Source organism: Pyxicephalus adspersus, chromosome 3, assembly GCF_032062135.1.
Source record: "Pyxicephalus adspersus chromosome 3, UCB_Pads_2.0, whole genome shotgun sequence".
In the NCBI taxonomy this organism is placed as follows: domain Eukaryota; kingdom Metazoa; phylum Chordata; class Amphibia; order Anura; family Pyxicephalidae; genus Pyxicephalus; species Pyxicephalus adspersus.
Genome location: NC_092860.1, coordinates 86,915,624 through 86,937,308, shown reverse-complemented (window position 1 = coordinate 86,937,308; position 21,685 = coordinate 86,915,624). Strand labels below are relative to the sequence as shown.

The 21,685-nt window shown below is 35.1% G+C and overlaps 1 protein-coding gene across 2 annotated transcripts in view; it reads right to left on the bottom strand.

Moving 5' to 3' along the window:
- GRID2 (glutamate ionotropic receptor delta type subunit 2) overlaps window positions 1-21,685 on the bottom strand; it is a 579,007-nt gene that overhangs the window by 12,419 nt on the left and 544,903 nt on the right. Inside the window, exons 15-16 of one of the 2 annotated variants that reach the window (XR_011919919.1) lie at window positions 7,242-7,482; window positions 395-570 (exon numbers count right to left, since the gene is read on the bottom strand). Coding sequence is in view for 1 of the 2 variants with exons in the window: in XM_072405568.1 (XP_072261669.1) it covers window positions 7,242-7,482 (241 nt within the window). In the remaining variant the exon portion in view is untranslated. The remainder of the gene's footprint in view (window positions 1-394; window positions 571-7,241; window positions 7,483-21,685) is intronic. The other variant, XM_072405568.1, reaches the window with a different exon arrangement.

Genomic DNA, 21,685 nt, shown 5'->3' with positions numbered 1-21,685 from the left:
AATACTGAAAAAACAGGATAAGCGTGAGGTACACATAAATCCAACAGAAGATCTTGCAATCTCTGAGCTTAGTTAAAAGACCACTGCTCTACTTGGATTTTAGTCCAGTGGCTTTTTATTCCTTAAAGTCATTAAAACTATAGTAAGTATCTTCAAGTTACATTAGTATGGTCACTTATTGGCTGTGTTTTGTCTGTAAAAGACTTAAGTTCCACAACAGCTAGAAAGCCACAGATCTGTACTGGATTAAATCTAACTTGGGGAAAGCTTGCAACATATAACACCAATTTACTATGAATGCTATTTATTAAATAAAAAAATTTCCTCTCTGTATAGAGTTTACTTTTACTTTTCACTTGCAGTTAAACCTTTCCTCGTTTTACAGGATACTTACAGTGAAGGCTGGTGGCGAATGCCTAGTAAGTTTTGGTTTGTAATTATGAAGTAAAAAATTGCGGATGATGGTTGTTTTTATTAGTCTGGCTATCAGCTTTGGCCTCCAGCTGTGCTGATGACTGTTCCGTTAGGCCTTGAGCTTATCAGAAGAGATTCCTGGACACAGATGTCTGCCTGTAAATAATAAATCCTATTATGCAGTAGCGGGGATGTCAGTCTAGAGTTCAAAGATATTTTACAGTAATATTTTAAGACATATTCTGTAGACTGCATATATGATATGTAGGGGTCCATCATTTTTTTTATGTGCTATGTTGTGTCAGGTAAAAACAACCACTAATAAAATAATTTTTTATTCAGACATAATTATTATTATTATTATACAGTATTTATATAGCGCCATCATATTACGCAGCGCTGTACATAGTCCATAGTCGTGTCACTAACTGTCCCTCAAAGGAGCTCACAATCTAATGTCCCTACCATAGTCATATGTCATTAATGTAGTCTAAGGTCAATTGTTAGGGAGAAGCCAATTAACCTAACTGCATGTTTTTGGGATGTGGGAGGAAACCGGAGTACCCGGAGGAAACCCACGCAGACACGGGGAGAACCTGCAAACTCCATGCAGATAATGTCCTGGCTGGGGATTGATCCTGGGACCTAGTGCTGCAAAGGCCGGAGTGCTAACCCCTGAGCCACCGTGCTGCCCGTGTATAATGTGTGTAAAGTTATTAGTATTTGTAATTACAGAGGCATTTAAATCTAAGGGTACAAATGACACGATAAAGGACCCATTGTTAGGATATACCTATGGAGCCTAGAAATCTTCAGTCTTTTCACCCCCAATAATTATCTCTCAGAAACACAAGATACCCTTTTTTATCTGAAGAATGTTGGCCTAAAGCCGCATACACACGTGCAATAATAGTCATTGGAAAGAATCTTTCACGATCCTTTCCAACGACTAGCATTGCACGATGCATGAACGACTGCTGTAAATACAGCAACGTTCTGCTCTATGCAGAGGGGAGGGGGAGAATGACGAAACAGCACCCTGCTGCGCGCTCTCCCCCTTCCCTTGCAGTAGGATCATTCGTCGTTCATCCTCCGTGGATCCACCAGGACGGTCGTTCAGATGATAGATGACGGGCGCTGTACACACGCCAGATTCTTGTTCAATATCGTCCCTGAGCCGATTATCAGGCGAGAACCGTTGGACGTGTGTACGTAGCTTTAGAAAACCATTACCTTTTAACATTTATATTACCCTAACATTAGGTCTTTCTATCAAATTTAAAATACAGTTTTCCTTTCTTTGCTTTAGGCCTACTAAGCAGCTCTGGTTGATGATATAAAAGTAACTAAAACATAAAATGTGTTCTTTTTTATCTTTCTAGGTTCAAATGTAGTAAAATAAAAAAAAAAATCACTTGATATATAGAAGCCACAGATGAACATTTGGTAGAAAAACAGTAGCTACTTACAACATAAACTACACTGTAGTATTGTGTATGACTGTGTATACACCATAACATAAATCTATTGTGTAATATGTTTTGGTCCACAATACAATTAATATGGCAGGGTAACCCATAAACTCTGCTAACCATTAAAATAGCCCCATGTATACAGTGAGTAAAATATTTAATGATACAATATTTATAATTTGTAGCATAATATTAAGCCAGCAGGCAACTATTTAACAATTAGAATATTTTACCATCGTCTAATGTGTTTCCAAATTTTCTTATTTGGTATTGTTTTTTTTATGTATCCGTTGTGGTATACCTGTCCAAATGGGTATATGAGCTTTAGTATCTTCTGGAATATGGCCCTAGTAAACCCATTTAAACAGAACTATGAATGCGTATGTTACATGACTTGTTCATTTAATGGTCAGACTGATAACATCACAGGATTTATATATATATTTCAAAATAATCTTTGTTCCTGTCTGAACATGTAGGAGCAAACTCTGATCAAATGTGCATTCTTAAAAGGGAGAGGTGTCAGTCTTTTAAAGCTTGACCTATACTAACATTGCACCCATTGTACAGACTGACTCATAGGACATTGTGTGTTAAAATGCAGCTTGCTTCTTGCAACGTTGTAGTATTTCTGGAAATGTTCTTATAAAATGGAGTCACATGAGATGCAACAGTATGAAAATAATGAATATGGTACTGAAAGACAGCTTGAAATGTGTTTTAGCAAAACAAAATTGATTTTTTATTTTATGTAAATTAAAGAATGAACAAACAAGCATATCAGGCAAATCCTGTAAAATGATTTATTTTTGAACTGGCTAGAACATTTTCTGCAAAAACAACTTGGATTTAGAAAAATTGTTCTAAGAACATAAGACATTCCAATAGTACAATTTACATTACCCACTTATGAACAATATGTAAATACCTAAAACATGTGATAACTTCATTAGTGGAATTCAAGTGAACTTGGGACATATTACCAAGCTTTACAAGTATAGTAGTGCTAACTGCTTAAGATAAACTTGTCATTTGATATTTGTATGTGCTCCAGTAGATCTGTTGCTATTTCAGTATTAAAAAGTATAGGTTTACTTTACAATATTACCCACTGTAGTGAAACAGAAAGTGAGTCCATTATCAAGGCAAACCAACTTAAGCTGGTGCACAAGGTGGAAAAACTACTATAAGTACCAATATATAGCAAAAAAGTATGATGTCAGCCTTAGAATTCCTGCACAGCCAATACAATTTTGACTTTAGGCAGAATTAAACTTGAAAAACAAAAAATTGTGAGCAGGCATCTCTTTTCTTGCAGATTGGACATGCTATGCTTCTTCTGCATGAACTTGCCTGTTTGCAGTCTTTTGTAATATACCCTGAGCTACGCATGTACAACTCAGTGTACAGTCTTGGCATAGCTGGCACCCGGGTACGAGTGAACTCCTGTGTATAAGCACAATTATGAAATTTAGCCTGGCCAAACAGAATGGTCACAGACCCAAACCCAGGAGAGGTCTTGGTTAAAATTGTTGGTGCTGGTGATTGGAGCAAAGAGAGGTGAGTTTAGTTCTGCTGTAAGACTATGATCATACTTTTTGCACTTGACTAGTTCCTTAAGTTTTTAAATTAATATATCCACTTTATACGTGTGTAAAATGTGAACTGTAAAAACAAGAACATGTTCTGCCTCTAGTCAAAAACACCCTAAAAATATATTTGGTTAATCCTTGACAAATAAAGATTGCTTTATGTTAACACAATAAAACATGACTTTGTGCCAAACCAAATAGTTTTTAGCTGGAAGTTGAAGAAAGTGACGTGCCACTATGCTTAGCACTCCTTTTATAAAAGCCTACACATATTTCATATACATCATTTGTTTTTGAACTAGTATATGTAACCTTGTTAAGTAAATAATTGATTTTTCCTCAATATCAAACGGAAAGAATAACCACAAGAAAAAAATGTGTGTCTGAGCGTGCAGCCAATTCTTCTAGCTAAAACATAAATGCTTTAGCAATAGTTGGCAGCATTTTAGAATACCTTTTAAGGACACTTGTTGAATTTTTGGGACTGAATTATAGCGCATCAATCGTGGCAACCAAATCATATACTCATTATTTATCAGGCGACTTTGCTTAATTCAAATCCATAGCATACATGAAGTATGTTTTGCTATGAGATGTAGAGCACAAAAAGAAATAGTGCAGTCTGTATTAACAGTCTGAAAGTATGCAAGTGCACATATGCTGAATGTAGCCATAGTAGTATTAGTAGTAGTAGTAGTGTTCAATGAAAATATCAGAGCCTAGAAAATGTATGCCGTGATAAATACCTATACACTGCATACCTGCATAAAAGCAGGTACTGCTAAATAAGCATTTAGTTCATTTTCTAGATTTGTTTTAGGATTTGCTTTAGGCATACCTGCAGGCATATTCATGTAATCTGAAAATGCAAGCATACCATAGTCATTTATTCCCTAAAGCCAGTCTAGCCTTTTATTAAGAGCACCATATAAAATTTACTATACAACACTACATACCCAATTATTGCTTGCTGGAAAATACCTTTCTCAGTGGACCTTGGGCAGTAGAGATATGGCCTAAAAAAGAGCTTCAATACAGCTTCAAGAGTGAACACATCCCACTTTATTGATCTCCACTCTCATTGCAGCTATAACAAAACCTAGTTGTAAAAATGACAGCTGGGTCTTGCTCTGTATCATAGCAGTTTCTGCTGCAGCTCATGCATAAAATGATTCTTTCTGGCAAAAATCAAGTTCTATTTAACCCTAATCGGAATTAATCAAATGATCCACCTCTTTGAATCACATACATGTAAAACTTTGAATTAATATTTAAGTATTTTAGCACTGAAAAACGTTGTTTTAATAAAACCTTGCATTAGCTAATTCAAATTATAAAAGATGTAAGCTATGAAAATTGGTTCCTTCCTCTGGCATAGGACAATCTTTACCAGATTGTTATTGCTTTTCTGCATTAATGAAGGCTGGCCCTTCAATGGCTAATTTGTGCTTTTTAAAGTTAATTATCAGTTTATAATGTCTCAGGTACTGAGTATTAAATATTCCCACTTGGTTGGATGGTTTTTCTAGCACCTTAAACAGTGTCCAAACAGCCCATCTTTCAAGTCAAAATTCCCATTTTAGCCAGCAAACTGAATTTTGAAACTTTATACCATGCACAGTTATTCTTGCACGTAGAAAATAAGCTAACTGTGCATGTAACAGTTTGTGGAAGCTGAGATTTCACACAAATTATCAGCGCTAGACAATGCTAGTGTCATTTAAGTTCTGAATCTATTTATTGTAAAGCACTTGTGTCACCAGATTGAATAGCAGCTGCAGCCTAAGCTATTCTACACTCTAACTATTAAAATCTGAGCAGCATATTCCATATTAATAATGATGTAATTTGTCTCATTCCATGAAATTTGGCCTAAAGGCCATCTGGTATTTGAGGATATGATTTAAAAACTGAAAAAAGCAGCACACAGACATGCACAAGCCATTATTTCCTCCTTTCTGCACTTGTATTGGTCTTTTATTACAAGCTGTTTATTATCTGTGATTTAGAATGGCATAACATGGTATGATTTTATACCTATTACACTCTTCATAAAGAACTAACATGGGCTTTATATAACCTGACAAATGGTAATGGTGTGTAATATTAGCCATATCAGCAATATCAAATATCAGGAGACCAATGGTGCCCATTGATGAGATGATCTTTTGATAGCAATGGACAACAAGACATCTTCCTCTGAGTCACTACACTACTAAATTGCAATGTTAAACACAGATACACACTTAGGAAAAGATATCACTCCCTTTTTATCAGCACATCAGCGATAACAAGCACTTCTGATGATCCTGCAAGCTTACTACAATATACCATTGCCCCTACACTGCTCTGTTATCATAGTCAGTGCATGCAATCAATTAAGGCAATTGGAAAAGTCTTAGCTAATTAAATAGCTATAAATTGCAATCTGATTGACTATAGATTAATTGTTTGCAAAGTACAATAAGCCCTTTTAGGTGATAATTCTGGAATATTTATGTGGTTTGTGTGCACATAATTTATTTCAGGCTTACTGACATCTGCAGTAACATTTAATCTGAAGCCCAATTAAACTCCAGGTGCATAAAAAAGTTGTTTAGTTATCCTACAATTAATTTTAATGCAGAAAAGCCTGGTTGCAATGCCTGTCCATGGGGAGCAGCTGCAGAGTGGAAGCCTTGCTGTCTGTAGGGAAGCAGTGGTCTTATTCAGACCAATGACTCTGCAATCAATATGTCCAAGCTCATGCTACCTGCTAAATAAGGAGCCCTGTCCTAGCAATGTATGTGTCAGACCTCTGCATTGAGATCACTGCTTCCCCACAGGCAGCAAGGATGCCAAACATGACCATGAAGGAAGGGGACAGGCTTTCTACTCTGGTTGTTTCTGCTTTAGAAATACATAAAAGACTTATATTTATTAGTAATATGTATATATAGTGATTTACTTTTAAAAGAGCAAACTCCCAAGACATGTTTTTTCCATCCTTGCTTCAATATTTAGAAGCTCATCAACTCAGAGTATGAAAAAGATGAAATTGTGACATCTAACCTGCATATGTGTTCTGTCCATGAAATAAGTATAAGGATGACAATGACAGACCTGAAGCTTGCACTTTAACAAGTCAGTCAAGACAATTACTATTTTCTTCTTAACAGATATTATTCAAAGTATTAACATGTTTTAAATCCAATATATTTTAATCATACTGTTTTTGTTTTTAAATTTCACCAGATATTTTATCTCTTTTTTTATTGAAGTTTTATATCCTAATTTTTTTGATCACACATAAATCAGTGTTATGTAAGAAAAGAGAAATGGGGCATATTATAATACTGAGAGTATGCACTGCTACTATATGGCTGTCATAATTTCAAGCATCTGTTTACTTCTTCCTTTTTGGCTCCAGATAAGGATTTGGCAGCACTGCTAACAAATACTGTGGATTATTGTAGAAACCAAATGTACTCGATTCTCCTGGCTGCATGTAAAATAAGCTTTGGGTAATTCATCACATTTTTAAATATTTGATTCATCTGACCTACTTTGCAGTCAGATACTAGTTTATGCTGAATTTCAAGCTGTTGTTTTAAAAATTTACATTACAGGCTAAGTGAGGATACAGTAAACATTTATGACAGGTGTGGTACCCACGTCGAAAACAATAATGCTACCGAAGTGCTTGCCTAAAATAGAATCTTGTTACCATTCCTCTTGGTCAGTGAACAAAATCATTTTGCATTACATTAGTGTAAATAGTTACCTCTTTGGAAGGTACTCTGGATCCCTTTTTCTTGCTCCACCAGGTCTCTATCATTGCAATGAAACACGACAGGACGACACCAGCTGCTAATATACAGAACACACCAGCAAAGCTTTTAATGTCCAGGGCACTTCCTTTTTGTTTAGGTTCTACTGATGAAAAAAGGTCACAGTGTCCATTACGAGGCCACCATTTATGCTTTAGTAGGTCCATGTCCCCATTCTGTTGAAGTTCCAGGATCCTTGCAAAAAAAAGAAATGACCAGATTACTTAAAGAGACTGCAAATTCGTTGTTAGAAAAATACATTATCCAACTCACCGTGAAAAGAAGCTCAACTACTAAGACTAGATTTATAAAGAGGATGGTGGATATGCTTGGATCTGGACAAATGACAGCTTTTGCATAACATGTGATGAACTATGTAGTGTTGGTCAATGATTGCCTGCTACAGTTAACAAACACATGCTGACTTTAGGTAGGCACATTCAGCTTTACAAGACAGAAAGATAGAATTTCAACTATTTTTTTATGTGATGTGTACTCATTACCTAATGTATTTGGTGGCAAGAGAGAAACAAGAAAATTAACAGAGCCATTCTACTGTCATCATGGTACCATAGGATAACACTGTACCGGTAGTATTAATGCATGCATAACATTACTGTAAGAACACCACATTGCAGAATAGACCATTTATTTACCATTTAATTCATCTGCATGGCTGGTCATTTTATTCTTGGCTGTACATGTTATTATGGACATTTTAAGCTCATTTATGTTGTTTTAACAAGGGGGAGAGGGGATCTTCATCAAACCTTGCAAACATGTAGTAGGAATGGTTAGCCTTTTCATGATTCCTGTACCAAACAAGTGATATCCTCGGATGAACAGTGGCCATATGATACAGCAATGTGTGTCCTACAAGCTTTGCAATGTAATGTTTACATAATTTAATTGAGTCTGGTACAATAGAAAGATAATGTTCAGCTCAGAATAAAAGCTCAGAATAAGTAGTGCCATCCATCCCTGCAGTACAGGGGACCAGTGGCTACTTTCTATATTTGTTAAGTTGGGGTTCTACTACCCTGCAATATCAGAGGAGCAAACAAACATATACTGTAGCATCAAAGTAAGCAGGTGGTTCAGGTTTTGCGATAAGTGCAAAATTGTCAATGCTTTGCTATAGACTAGCATGAATTAAGCTGTACTACCCCTAATAAAGACCCAGGTTGTTACCTTGCTTACTCTATCCAAAACTCAATAAATATTTTTGAATAGAATTGGTCTTTAATAAATATGTAATATATATATATATATATATATATATATATATATATATACACATTGGACAGCCCAAATAGTGGTAACATTATGGCATGTGTGATCTCTTTAAATAATGTATTTATTTGAAATTGGCACATGCAAAATGTTAAAAAATGTTAAACCATATAAGAGATTCCTATGTATTCATACCTATTCACCTATTTTCCCAATGCTGTGCACAATCTTTAAGAGGTGTCCACCATCTCTTTTGGGCTTGCAACAAAGGCGAGGGTAGGGGGAAATATTTAAAGGCAGACAGAAGCAGAATTATTGCAACCAAGTTTTGCACTGTTTATGTTTTGCTGTGATTAAGGATTAAGCAGAGCAAGGGGTGGACTGCGAAAGTTTTTCTGGGTGTCTAATAGCACACCGCATAAAACGGCTTACTCAATTACAAAAAATTTAAATATCTAATCCTTTTAAAATATTTCTCTTTAGTTTAGACAGTGGGGTGAGAGTCTGCTTTTGTTTTCTGTCTGTTATCAGAGAACATGTGTCCCTGTGTGTTGTTTGCTGTTTGTCCACATGATGGCGATCTCCGCACACTAAACGTTTAATGCAACAGCTCCAAGTCTGGGCAAAGACTCTGGAAATTATTGATCTACCAGGCTGAAAACATGCAATTTACTGCATACTATTAAATGTTTTATTTTAAATTCAAACAATTATCCATGTTGCAATACCCTTGATAACATTGATGTAAAGTCCATTGTTTAGTACATTCTAGAGTGTGGTAAGTTAGGCTTGAATAGGAAATTGTTCACAAGTGAACGCTTACATTCCCATTGGGTTTTTTGTAACTCATACTATCTAAAAACAAAGACACAATGCCAATTTCTCAACTCGCAGCAGTTTGCTACTTGGTTAACTCTTTGAGAAGTTGTAAGTGGCATGGTAATTGTGTACGGCTCAGATGCTCAGATTACAATGATTCCCTCTGTAGAACTTTATTTTCCAGCAGGGGAAACTTAGAATGCTTGGGGATGGCAGGGAACTTCTATTTCTTTACAATGTTTTCTCACAGCGATATGGTGGCTTTTGCATGCTTACGCAATTTCACCTCCTTTGGGAGGTAAAGAAAAATCTTAAAGCAGAACTAATGCTGATAATGAAAAAGTTGTGAGCAGGCAGTTGTATACTGCAAACGGCACAGATGTCCCTTGTGGAAAAAAACAAACTTACCTGTCTGATTGCAACTTTTTCTAGAATGTACATTAAGTTGTGAATTGTCAGCTTTGGTGTATGATTCCACCATACTTGGGTGCCAAGAATGAATGAATCCCTTTGAGTTATGTAATTCTGGCCAATCAAGATCGTGAAAAAACCCAAACCCGGAAGGGGAGCTAGTGCAGATTCCGGCACGGGCAAAGGGGCATGGAAAGGTGGGTTTATTAGTTGTTATTGATTTATATTTATTCCCCAGTACTGCTCATATATCCTAAATTTTACACACGTCTCATGATTTCTGCTGAAGGGTTAAAGCTCAGATTGGTTGATCTTCCTCTTCAGCAGAATTCAGGGATTTTGTGATTTAACCTATATTATAGCTTGACATACTAAGGATTGTAGTGTATTGATTGATAAGACAACTTGCACTGTGTATGATGAGAAATAAAAAGTCAGCATTCACTAGCCTCACTACAGGAAAATCGGAAATTTATTATAGTTTGCCTGCCATCATTGTTCTTTGGGCTGCCTTACTAAGTAAGCCAATTACAGTTTTCCAAATTGTGCTTCCTGCACAAAAAAAAGTTAGAAACCATAGTTATAACCTGATCATTCATTTTTTCTAAAGCAGACAAAACCAATTACAGCCTGGTCAACGTTATAATTGGATAGTGAAAGGACAAAAAAGTATTCATGACTCTTGAGGTCATCTCTATGCTCTATTCGACACAAATGAAAGACTTACTATTTGTCCATACCAAGCATTTTTTTACTGTGAGACAATAGAAAACGAAAGGGAGTAGAAATACCAAACTTTTGTGGTCTACGTACAATAGCTGCATTTTCAGCCCGCCATAGTGGTGCAGCAACAGATCTCTGATTCTCAGTCTGTGTGGGCTGAGAATATTGTTAAGCCAACCAGAGAGCCATTTACTTGCTCTGGGTTCTTGCTCCGCTTTCTCCCCTTCTTTTCATTGTTTATGTTTTTCTCCCACCATATGTTCTCCAATGAAGTTTGGGTAGGGGCAAAAGCAAGAACAACAAGAAGTGGGAGAAAGAAGAAGCAGGAGCCCAACCCAAAATAACATTTTAGCTTCATACTGCTTCCTATGGAGTGACTGCTCTGCCACTTCTCCAGCAACAGGGCATTATATAAAAATAGATTTGAATAGCTGTTATAGTTCAGGCTCCAATTTAAGTGCAGAATCTGTTTCAGCAGAGGTGCATTCAGAATCCTTCCCAAAGGCTATCTGCTGGATATTTTCTCCTAAAAATTACTTTGACAGAACTCTAATAGCCTAAGCTGCTGGGTCCCTGTGGCTACCATGTCTTGTGTTAAATATATCATGCCTTCTGGTAACATATGCCAATACAGGGGTTACTAAGTTAAATCTTTGTGCTTGAGAAAATAACCTACTAACCTAGCCATTACTAGCATGTCAGGCCATGAAATTCTTTACCATTATTTTTTTAAACTTACTTACCATATATAATGCTAACAAATGCTGCAGCTCTTTTCTGACTTAAATGAATTTTCATCAATTTTCTCCAGAAAGGAGTTAGGTAAATAGGAACATGTGATAGCCACAGATAAAGTATATTTAAAAATGAGTAAAGCCCATGAATCTGTACCTAACAAATACTTAATGTAGAATAGAAGGGTCATTGTTGTCTGTCTTTTGAGAAGACTCACCATTTGTACCCTTGATACATAGGGCAGGAATTATTTGCCTAAGTTTTGGCAAAGTTTTATTTAAGTTCCATTGCTTCATTTAAATGACAGTGGGTCTGACTTATTAAAGCTTTCCAAGTCTGGAGAAGATAAACTATTATGGGAGAACCTTAATGATCCAGCAAACATGGATTAGATTTCTTAAAAAACATTTGCTAATAGTTGGCAAATGTTTTCAATTCTGGATCACCCAAGTTCTCTCTTGTTCTTTAGTCTTGGAGAACAAGAGAGAATTGTTAATAAATCAAGCCTAGTGTTCTTTTGGCAAAATGTTCATATTTGTTCATATGGAGATAAAAAGAAGGGAAGGATAGGAAGGTGCTGGTAGAATCTAGTTATTTCAATTGAACTTCGGCAACAAGCTTTCTCTGGACATACAGGGCCGGATTTAATAAATCTTTCCAAGGTTGGAGAGGATACACTTTCATCAGTAAAGCTAGATGATCCAGCAAACCTGAAATGGATTCAAAACATTTGCTAGCAAATGACTTTGAAGAAATCCATTGCAGGTTTCTGCATCACCCAAGTTCACTGATGAAACTGTATCATCTCCAGTCTTGGAGAGCTTTAATAAATCCGGCAGACATGAGACCGCTGGAAATGTTTGAATGGTTTTCTCCATTCTCAATTACTAGCATTAACCTGTAGAAGTGAATATAGTGAAGTATACTTATTATATAGAACATAAGGATTCTATATCTTTAGGAGTGTAGTCATTATCTTTGTTAATTTAGCAGGTTATAAAGCATAAGTACTGTGTTGAGAGAGGTCTCATGTATTACCAATGTCCAGAAATTGGTTCAGAAGATTAAGGCAGATAAGTTTGATAATGGTAATCTTCTCAACGCATTCCTTCTATGTTTGATAATGATTCTGCCAGTTTCAAGATCATAATTGTCTGTCATAGAGGTCATTTTTAAAAAATACAAAACCATCAATCAGAATTTTAAATGTACAGGGTTTCTTTTTGTCTACACAGTGATCTTATTTATTGAGAGAGAAAAGCAAACATAGTCATAAACTCAACAGTATTAAGTTTATTAAAAACAATGCACAGGAAGTTCTAAAGTTGCACATAGATTTTAGTTATTTAAAATGTGCAGTTCCTGTAAAATAGTACCAATACCTGTCAGATATTCTTGGGATACCAGGGTTAGGGCAGAGACTGTCATTTAAAGATTGGAATTACTATCTAATACTTGTTCTCCATAAGCATAGCATAGATAAACATTGTTCTGCAGATGTACAAGCACATATCAGATAAAAGCAAGTAAGTTGGCAGACAATATGATCTTTTACTGTATTCTGGCAATCCTTTAATTTTTATTTTCATCTTAAAGACAACAAAGTATGGCTGGGGTATGAAAAAGACACAATTTGTGCTTGGCCAACAATATACATGGATATACAATAGCTCAGCCAGTCCATCTTGTTTATGCTACATAAAGTGACACATTTTAGTGTTTCCAACTACTAATTGCTATTCAATAACAGTTGATTTTCAGTGCTTGCAGGACTCCCCTCCCCCCGGACATAAGGTTGAAAAGGGGTAAGTGTTATCCTATGCCCAAGGAAACCTTTAAGTTAGCTGCCCATAGACATTTTATAGACACCCCATACTCTTGTAACTTTTTCCTTTTTGTTCCCCTTCTTATTCTCTTTCTTTCTCCCTTTAACTCTCCTTTTTTTCTTCTCCTGGAAAATAGAAAGGCCGGAATTTCTTGGGAATCTGGATTATTGAATATGACCAGAAATTATGTTGTTATTTTATGTTATTATGCTGTTATGAGTGACGTTGTGGATGTATATCTGAAAGTTGATTTATACAATACCACTTGAAAGCCTATGATCTGGTTGGCTTTTAATGTTATAAATTGTTCTATATTTATGCCACATTTTTTAAATATTGTATTGTATACCCATAAGTTCCTAATGGTGATGCCGATTTTTTTATAGAAGAGCACAATTGTTACATAGAAAACCTGGGCCAACTGATATCATATTGGTTTGCCTTGGGTTGCTGAATTTCCATAGAACAGGGAAACAATGGTAATCAATCAGGATTAAATGTCAATCAATAAATGTCTATGTATACTTTAGCATTATGATACAGGCCTCGTAATTATCTGATCACCTAACTGTCAGCAATTTTAGGTAGTGTAAAGGCTATAATTATTTTCATCACACCAGTCTCTAAAACCAACATAATTTATGTTCCCTTGAAAAGGTCCACAACATATTACCTAACTGCAAAACAGACAATGGCTGTTGGAATCAAATTAGCATCATGATAAATCTTAGGAGTTGCAATGACTAGTGAACTTTAATTATGGTCTATCTTGTATGTTTATGTTAGCAGTAAAAGTCAGGCACTCATTATAGAAATGGCAGGCATTATCTTTTGTAAAATGTAATCGAGGCACTGAGTGAATAGATAATCAGGTTAATGAAAGCTAGCTAGGGAGATACAGGGGAGCACAATGACGAGACAAGGGTCCCCACTGAGAAATGACGGCATAATTGCAATAGGAAGGGGAACGCATTTGGTGATCTTTTAAAATGTCATTGTCATTCATAGGTACACAATGATATTTTTATTCTAGGCACATGTGTAAGGAAAAAATGGTTATATGCTCATCTTTAATATATGTTGACACATTTATTGTTTTAAAGATCAAAATATAAAAATAAAATAATGTATCATACGCCTTGTTACACATGGTGTGGTTCCTCTGAGGTTTAGGATCTAGGAACTTCTAAGGACACTCAATTGCTAAAACAACTTCCTAATGCAATTGATCACATAAAGAAACATGTTTTGGGTTTCAGTTGAACAAAATAACATTGTTCAAGGTTATTATAGTCTGCCATTGAGATTGCTAACATCAGTTCATTTTGGCTGTTTTGAGCCTACAATTCTGTTCTTGCACTGCAGTGATTTGTAGTCAATTGTCTCTAAAAGGATTACTTTGGCATGCATTGTTCAGTAAATGTGGAATAGTAACACATTTCACATTCTTAAAACCATGCAAATACATTTTTTTTCAATGAAATAATATAACCAGAGCAGTACATTTAATGCCAACCTTTTCTAAAAATCCAAGGTTACATTTTTGTTAAGCTAATTAGGAAAATATTGAAGTCACTGAGGTCAGCCTCAATATTTTGGCATTTTTATGGGCAGTACATTAAAAAGTGTATCACTTCTGCTCAGTATAATTTGTGCTCACCAGGAAATGACTACAGAAGTAGCACTCTTCAAATAGCTATTCATCGATCATTATGAAGGCCACACTGTTAACTGTGCTATATAGGAAAAGCAGCATGCTCCATTTGGACTTTTTTTTGTCATTTGTAATCAAAGCTGAACATACAATCCCTATGAATATCAATGCTACTGCAGCTGCAGTCTTCTGTTCAAGCAGTGCCAGGCAATCTTGTCCAAAATTCTATCTGCATGCACTTTTAGAATGCAGGTTAAAAAAATATATATATTTTTTAAAAAGTGAGAATGCGGGCCAACATATATTAAATCTTTCTGATAGCTTTTAAAAAAATATGAAATCCACACCCCATCATTTGCTGACACTAGTATGCATGTTCAGCTTTACAAGGACACATTGGCAGGGGCAGAAAGGGGAGCCATGGTGTGCAGTAGGGGGGCACAGACATCTGAGAACTGTCAGATGCTTTGCTGATGTTACCTATCCAATCATGTATAGAAAAATGACAAAAGGACTTTTCACTACAGTCACTAAGCTACCTGCAAGGTGATAATTAATTTGCTAACTGCCCAACCTAAATGCAGTGGGGTTGATTTATTGAGGAATTATAGGCTGGCATATCTTTGTGAATAAGGTGAAGCTCTGATGTCCCCAACCATCCAATCATATGCAAAAATTCTGTGTATTAGGATTCCTTATACATGATTGGGTATTCTCTGGGAAATTCATTTTTACCACATTCTCACAGTAAGAATACCATTGCAGTTCCTTTTGCTAAGTAAACTATTTTATTAAGTCAACCCAATTGTCCCTTTGAGTTAGCAAATCCATTTTATATGGCAATCCAATATTTTTGCCTTGTGCACTGCTTAGATGGATAGTTTATGTTAACTGTGCACATATTTATCTCTGTAATCCCACTTGCATTAGCCTACAACTAATGGGCATCATATTATAATAGCTTGATCCTACAACCATTAACATTTTATATTTATTTTAACATTTTATATTATTGTTTTCTCACTGTGTGCCTAACATCATATTGACACATACTATGAATAAATAGAACCATAAAAAGGGGCATTTCATCATTACAACATTAGCAAGCTGGTATTTCAGTATTTTGGCTTCATTTATGCAACATACAAAATAACAAGACCAATGTGATTAAATTCTGTATGATAACATATTAAGCTCTTGCAAATAGCTGCACAGAAGGGTTTGAAATGCAGTAGAGATTCACTAAATTGCTCTAATAGAAGCAGCTTTTAGTTATATTTAACATTTTTTAAAGGTGTCTGGTTTTTGCCAGTTTCTAGAATAAAAGAGGTTTAGGAAAAAGATTTTGTACTGCTAACAATTACCTCTGGATGGTTCCTACATTGTGTTCTTCTCTTCATCTAAGCAATTACTATCTTGCATTTATATGGCTCTGACATATTATGAAAGTGCCTTTCTGAACTGAGCATCATGTTCCCTAAAGGAACTTACAGTCTAATGCCCCAAAAATGATCTAAGGCTATTACCTACTAGTATATATGCAAACATAAAAATGAACTGCAACTAACAACATAGTTTAAACAAATAAGGCTATTGGTGGGACAGAGAATATAAATCCTTATATCTAGCTACTAGATGCATCTCCTTACGCAATTACATCACCAGCTGCTGATCCACCTTGCACACCATTTACAATGTATTTTGAACCTTTTATGTATTTTAGGTTGATGCATACTTTTTTACCATGTTGCTTTTTCTCCTCTGGAAGAAGAATCACATTGAAACCACAGTTGCAAAGGCAACTTATGCAAACCCGTTACCTGCAATGTGGTTTGCCGCTGGTGGGTGCATAGTAGCAGTTTGCTTTGTGCCTGGGAGCTGCTAAACTTGTGTTTTGCCACTGAAAGTGTGAAAGGGTCCTAACACAAGATTTCTTCTGCTCTTGATCTTCTATGATTCAGCGCTATATGGTATGAACCCTACTTGTTTTGTTTTTAAATTCACAGGGAGGCACCCTGCCATTTTGATGTGTATGTACATTAAAAAAATTACACCTCCTTCATCAATGATCTTAAGTCATATAGTGAGAAAAGCAGTCCTCCATTATTATTCACCATACACTATTTTTTTATTTGGGATGTTAATGTATTGAATATATATATATATATATATATATATATATATATATATATATATATAAACAAATGTTTGTGCATGACCATGTCTATGACATTTACAGAATGAAAAAATGCTAAAGAAGAAGTAAGTAGTTAAAAAGTACTTTCAAATTGAGCTCCAGCTTAATCCATCCACATTGCAGTGCCACAGTACATTGAAATCCAAAGGTCTTTTATATTTTCTAGAGCTAGCTAAAATTATTGATTACATTTAGAGCTTATCTCTCTGATTTAAATTTCCGCAGTGGTTTTTAGACAGCTTTAGAAACTTACACCTTGAACTATCAACCCAAAAAAGAGTCTAAGATTTACCCTAGAGAGATGCACAATTAGTTTGACTTACTGACTGTAGCAGTTTTACAAGGCTGCAACAATATGTATAGTTTTTAATTTTGATATACTGCAAAAGTTTTAATGATATTGCTGAAATTTGCATTCCAAGGTGCCGATAGTCTTAAAGCTGTGTTTTTCCTGATTTTTTTTTTTTATATCAGACTGGACATTGAACCTAATGTATAAATAATCCCTCCAATTAAAGTGGACCTATCACCAGAATTTTTACTATATATAAAAGAGTAGATAGTTCTTTTTTTCCTAATTACTTTTTTTAAAAAAAATAGGAAACCTCTCCCATCCTGTCCTTACTGCCACAGCAGTAAAGGCTGAATGAGAGCGCACGCAGGTATCTCAGGAAGCTTCGGGCTGCTCCTGCTGCGCATGCCTGATGCCTGGCCTTTGGGCTTTTTTGGGGCTTTTTCTTGCAAAATAAAAAAATTACAGCAGACTATGTCACCCAATCTCGCTCCTATGCAGGGCAAGATCGGAAGACTAGGCAGAAGAGGAAAAAAGATCGCTGGAACGAAGGAGGATTCGAGGATGGAGTGAGGCCATGTATGGAGGATTCTGGGACTCTGTGGAAGTAAAGGTAACAGGGTTTTTTTTTATTTTTTCTTACAGTTTCAATTCTCAATTTCGCATTCTGTAGTCTATTAGATAAAGTCCCTAAAAAGTGTTTGGATGGTCATTTTAGTTATTTTTCTGAATTAAAAATAAATGCACCCTGAACATCTATGTGCCCTCTTGTGGTAATTGTAATTGAATGTGCTGAAATGTTGGCATTTTTCCTGCTTTGAGAGCCACTTAAGTAGTATTGCCAACCTAAGATAGGAGGTTGAGAAAATGGCAAAAAAATAAATGAAAATAACATGAAAATAAAAGAAAAGGAGAAAATTGAATTTTGAAAATTTGTTCAGTACCACTTGGCCAAAGTATAGACCAGAATAACCAACTGTACCATATAACTAACTGTTAAGTGTCACTAACCCTAAAGATACCCAAAAAAGCCTATGGAAACAGGGCACATGTAGATAATAGGCCTGATTTTTTTAAAGCTCTCCTAGGCTGGAGAGGATATACTTTCATCAGTGACACTGGGTGATCCAGCAAATCTAGAATGGATTTTTTCTAGTAAATGTTTTGAATCCTGTACCAGATCTATTCCAGATATGTTGGATCACCCAGTTTCACTGATGAAAGTGTATGTTCTTCAGGCTTTAATAATTCAGGCCCAATAGGTCTAATTTATTAATGGTCTCCAAGACTGGAGAAGATAGACATGACATTCAAGGGAAAAATGAATGATCCAGCAAACCTAGTATGGATCTAGTCCAAGTTTGAAAACATTTGCCAGTTAATATTGAATGCTTTTAAAAAGCACCTTTTCAAAATTCTGGATCACCCAGGTTCTTCCATGAAATCTACCTTCTCCAGTCTTGGAGTTGTAGTAAATCAGGCTCATTGTGATTGCACATGAATAATATAGAATAAATTAACATTCCTTGTTTTCTAGAAAGGAGGACAGCCATATTCCCTCTTTGGATGTGACAAGTCAAACAGCTTAACTTCTGGGCAGTGGAGTACAAACAGAAGCTTTTTGGATTAGATAAAACAGACATACTAAAACCATATTGTATGAAAAAGGATTATTCACTGCATCTGTTTTAATTTACTGTGTTGTAAATATTTTGTTGTTTCAAGACACACAGATGTAATTTTGATGTCTCCATATGGAATGTATTGTCTAATGAATTTTGAAGTATGTTTCATATAAATGTTCGTTTGCAGCTTAACATGGAATTATTTTGCCTTTATGGCATGTTACATTTTTATTGAGATGATGTGTATTGTTCTAGAAAGCAAGCTGCTGCTTGTTCAGTATAATAGATTTCTGCTTTACCTTTTCTACTTTATTGTTCTGAAAAACTAATGAAACTTTGGATACAAATCAAATATTAAGCTTCTTTGAAGGTAGGCTGTAGTTAGATGTAGGGTTGCAAACAATATAGAGAATACTCTACCATGCTATAAATATATATACAGTGGAAATCGTCCAGGTTGGCGAATATTCGCTATAAGCCAACCTGACACAAACCTCACAAAATAATACTAAATGTGATAGGCAGGTTATAACAGTTTTCACAAATACTAAAAATATAATTGATGCTTGGTGTGGCAGCCTAATGAGATAAAATACTTGGTGGGTCAGATGAAAAGATTGTGAGAATCATGTTTTTCTGAAGATACCCTTCTTCAATTTCAAAGTTTTGACAACCAGAAATTTAATTTTTGACAGACTATTACTAAAACATCATAAAGAGGGTTATTTTTATCAAATAAGACTGACAGATCAAATGAAACATAAATGAAGTCTTAATTAAAGAAAAAAATAGAATCTTTTTTAAATCAGTACTAAAGGGATATTTATAACATGAAATTTCTTTTTAATACTTAAAGGTCCTTTTCCTAGTATACTTAAGGACCTGTTATTAAAAAGGAAATCTGTAGTGTTGTTTTAATTAAAAAAAGGCACTATTGTGATCATTCAATTTATAAAAGTGGCAATCAGCTTACATGATTGTCAATATGAATAATTGCCAGTTTGGAACTGAATTAGTCAAGTTTTTTGGAACATAGGTGATTTAGACCTGACTGCCACTTCGATAGTGGGGATCACCACAGAAATGAGTCTTCTAAATAAATATTAGGTTTATGTTGTCTGTGACATACATTGGGGAGGTTTTTTTTTATATATATATATATATATATATATATATATATATGCGTGTTTGTTTGTATGTGATTGTTTGCAAGGAAGAAAATAGTATTACATCTTTTTAATGTACATATTCAGTTTATGGTTGTTTTGTTTTTTCTTTCAAAATATATTAAACTTGCCAACATTTATCAAGCAAAATAAAAAGCTAGAATCTGTCCGTTTCACTCCGGTGCAGATATCTTTGCCCAGAAAATGTCCACAAATGATTTAATCAATTTGTTCTATTGATGTTCCCCTAGGTCTAGCAAGAGTGTTTCGACTTTGCTGTCCAATTATTAATGATATTACAAAATGTAATTGGAATTGGAAACACTTTTCATTAATAATTTATTTACTGATACATTTAGTTTGCTTAGAAAAATCTAAATTATATAATACATTATGGGGTAGCAGAAAAAAATAGTTCCTAATCAAGACCATGGAATCTCCTCACCTTTGGATAAACAAAATAATGACAGCGACAAATAGTTATTACACTTAGTAAGCCTGCAGCTATTGCTGTGTGTGCTCCCTGGTCCATCCTTTGCGTCCTGACAAGTTTGAACTTTAGCTCAGGAGATTTGTTCAGAACAAAAATTGTCTACTATTCTAAAATGCTGTTTCCCTCATTCCAATTGAAACTATTATACCCTTATATGAAATGTCAGCTAGTGTGCAGAAGATGGTGTCAATTTAATATAAAGTAGGACTACAGATGTAAGACAAACTGGGTTGCAATAACCATGCCTAGCAGATTTTCACGTTAGATGACTGTATGTACTACGTGAAGATTTTCACCCCAATATGTGGACCTTTTAGTTTAAAAAGTCTGCACGAATGATATCCTGACATGCAGCAATATATAGTAACTTTTTAAAAAGTTGTACAAATAGTGTTTTAGATGTCATCAGTCTGCTGTGGGTAGGAGAAAGAATTTCTTTAATCTCTTCTCCCCAGTGATCACATTGCACTAATTTAACTTTGTAGCCTAATGCAGGAAAAGGGGATTATTTGGCTGAAAACCAAGAGCTGTACCTAAACCACAGGTGTTTTCATTAGGTCTTGTTCCCACTGTGTGTCATGCTGTGGTTGGGTTAAGAACATTGACACAAATAGTTTTTTACAACATTGATATCAGATATAAGCTGTGGATACATATTAGCATATGGATATAATATTTTTTGTATGATCTATTACAATGCACACTACTCCTACCAGAATGATAGCCATTGTACCTGTCATACATTAAAGATGGCAGCTTCTGTTCACGTGGATGCTATACCATATGTTAAACTGCTAAAGACTGCTCATGCTAAAGGACGTCCAATTTGTTTGAATTGGAACTAATTGTTAGCCCAAAGATTCAGCTTAAAGTGACAAGTAGGAAATGTGTGAAAACTAGGTACTGATTAGCTTCTATTACTTGCTTTTAGTTTTTTTAAAACTATTACAATTGTACTGAAAACCTTTCCCCTTCCTATTAATGATATGACCATAGACAAGTCTTCTTCATACTTGCTGCCCTTTCTCAATCACTAAAAAGCATAAAAATATACAAGAATAACCTTATAATATAAATCTAAATGTCATGTTTAAGAATGTCAATCTGTAACTTTAATTATTTTATAAAAAGAAAAAAACAAGGTAATTGTTTAATATACACAATATTTAAGAAATAAAATGTCATCCTGTTCACATATACTTGAAGCAAAGGTACTAACTAGAA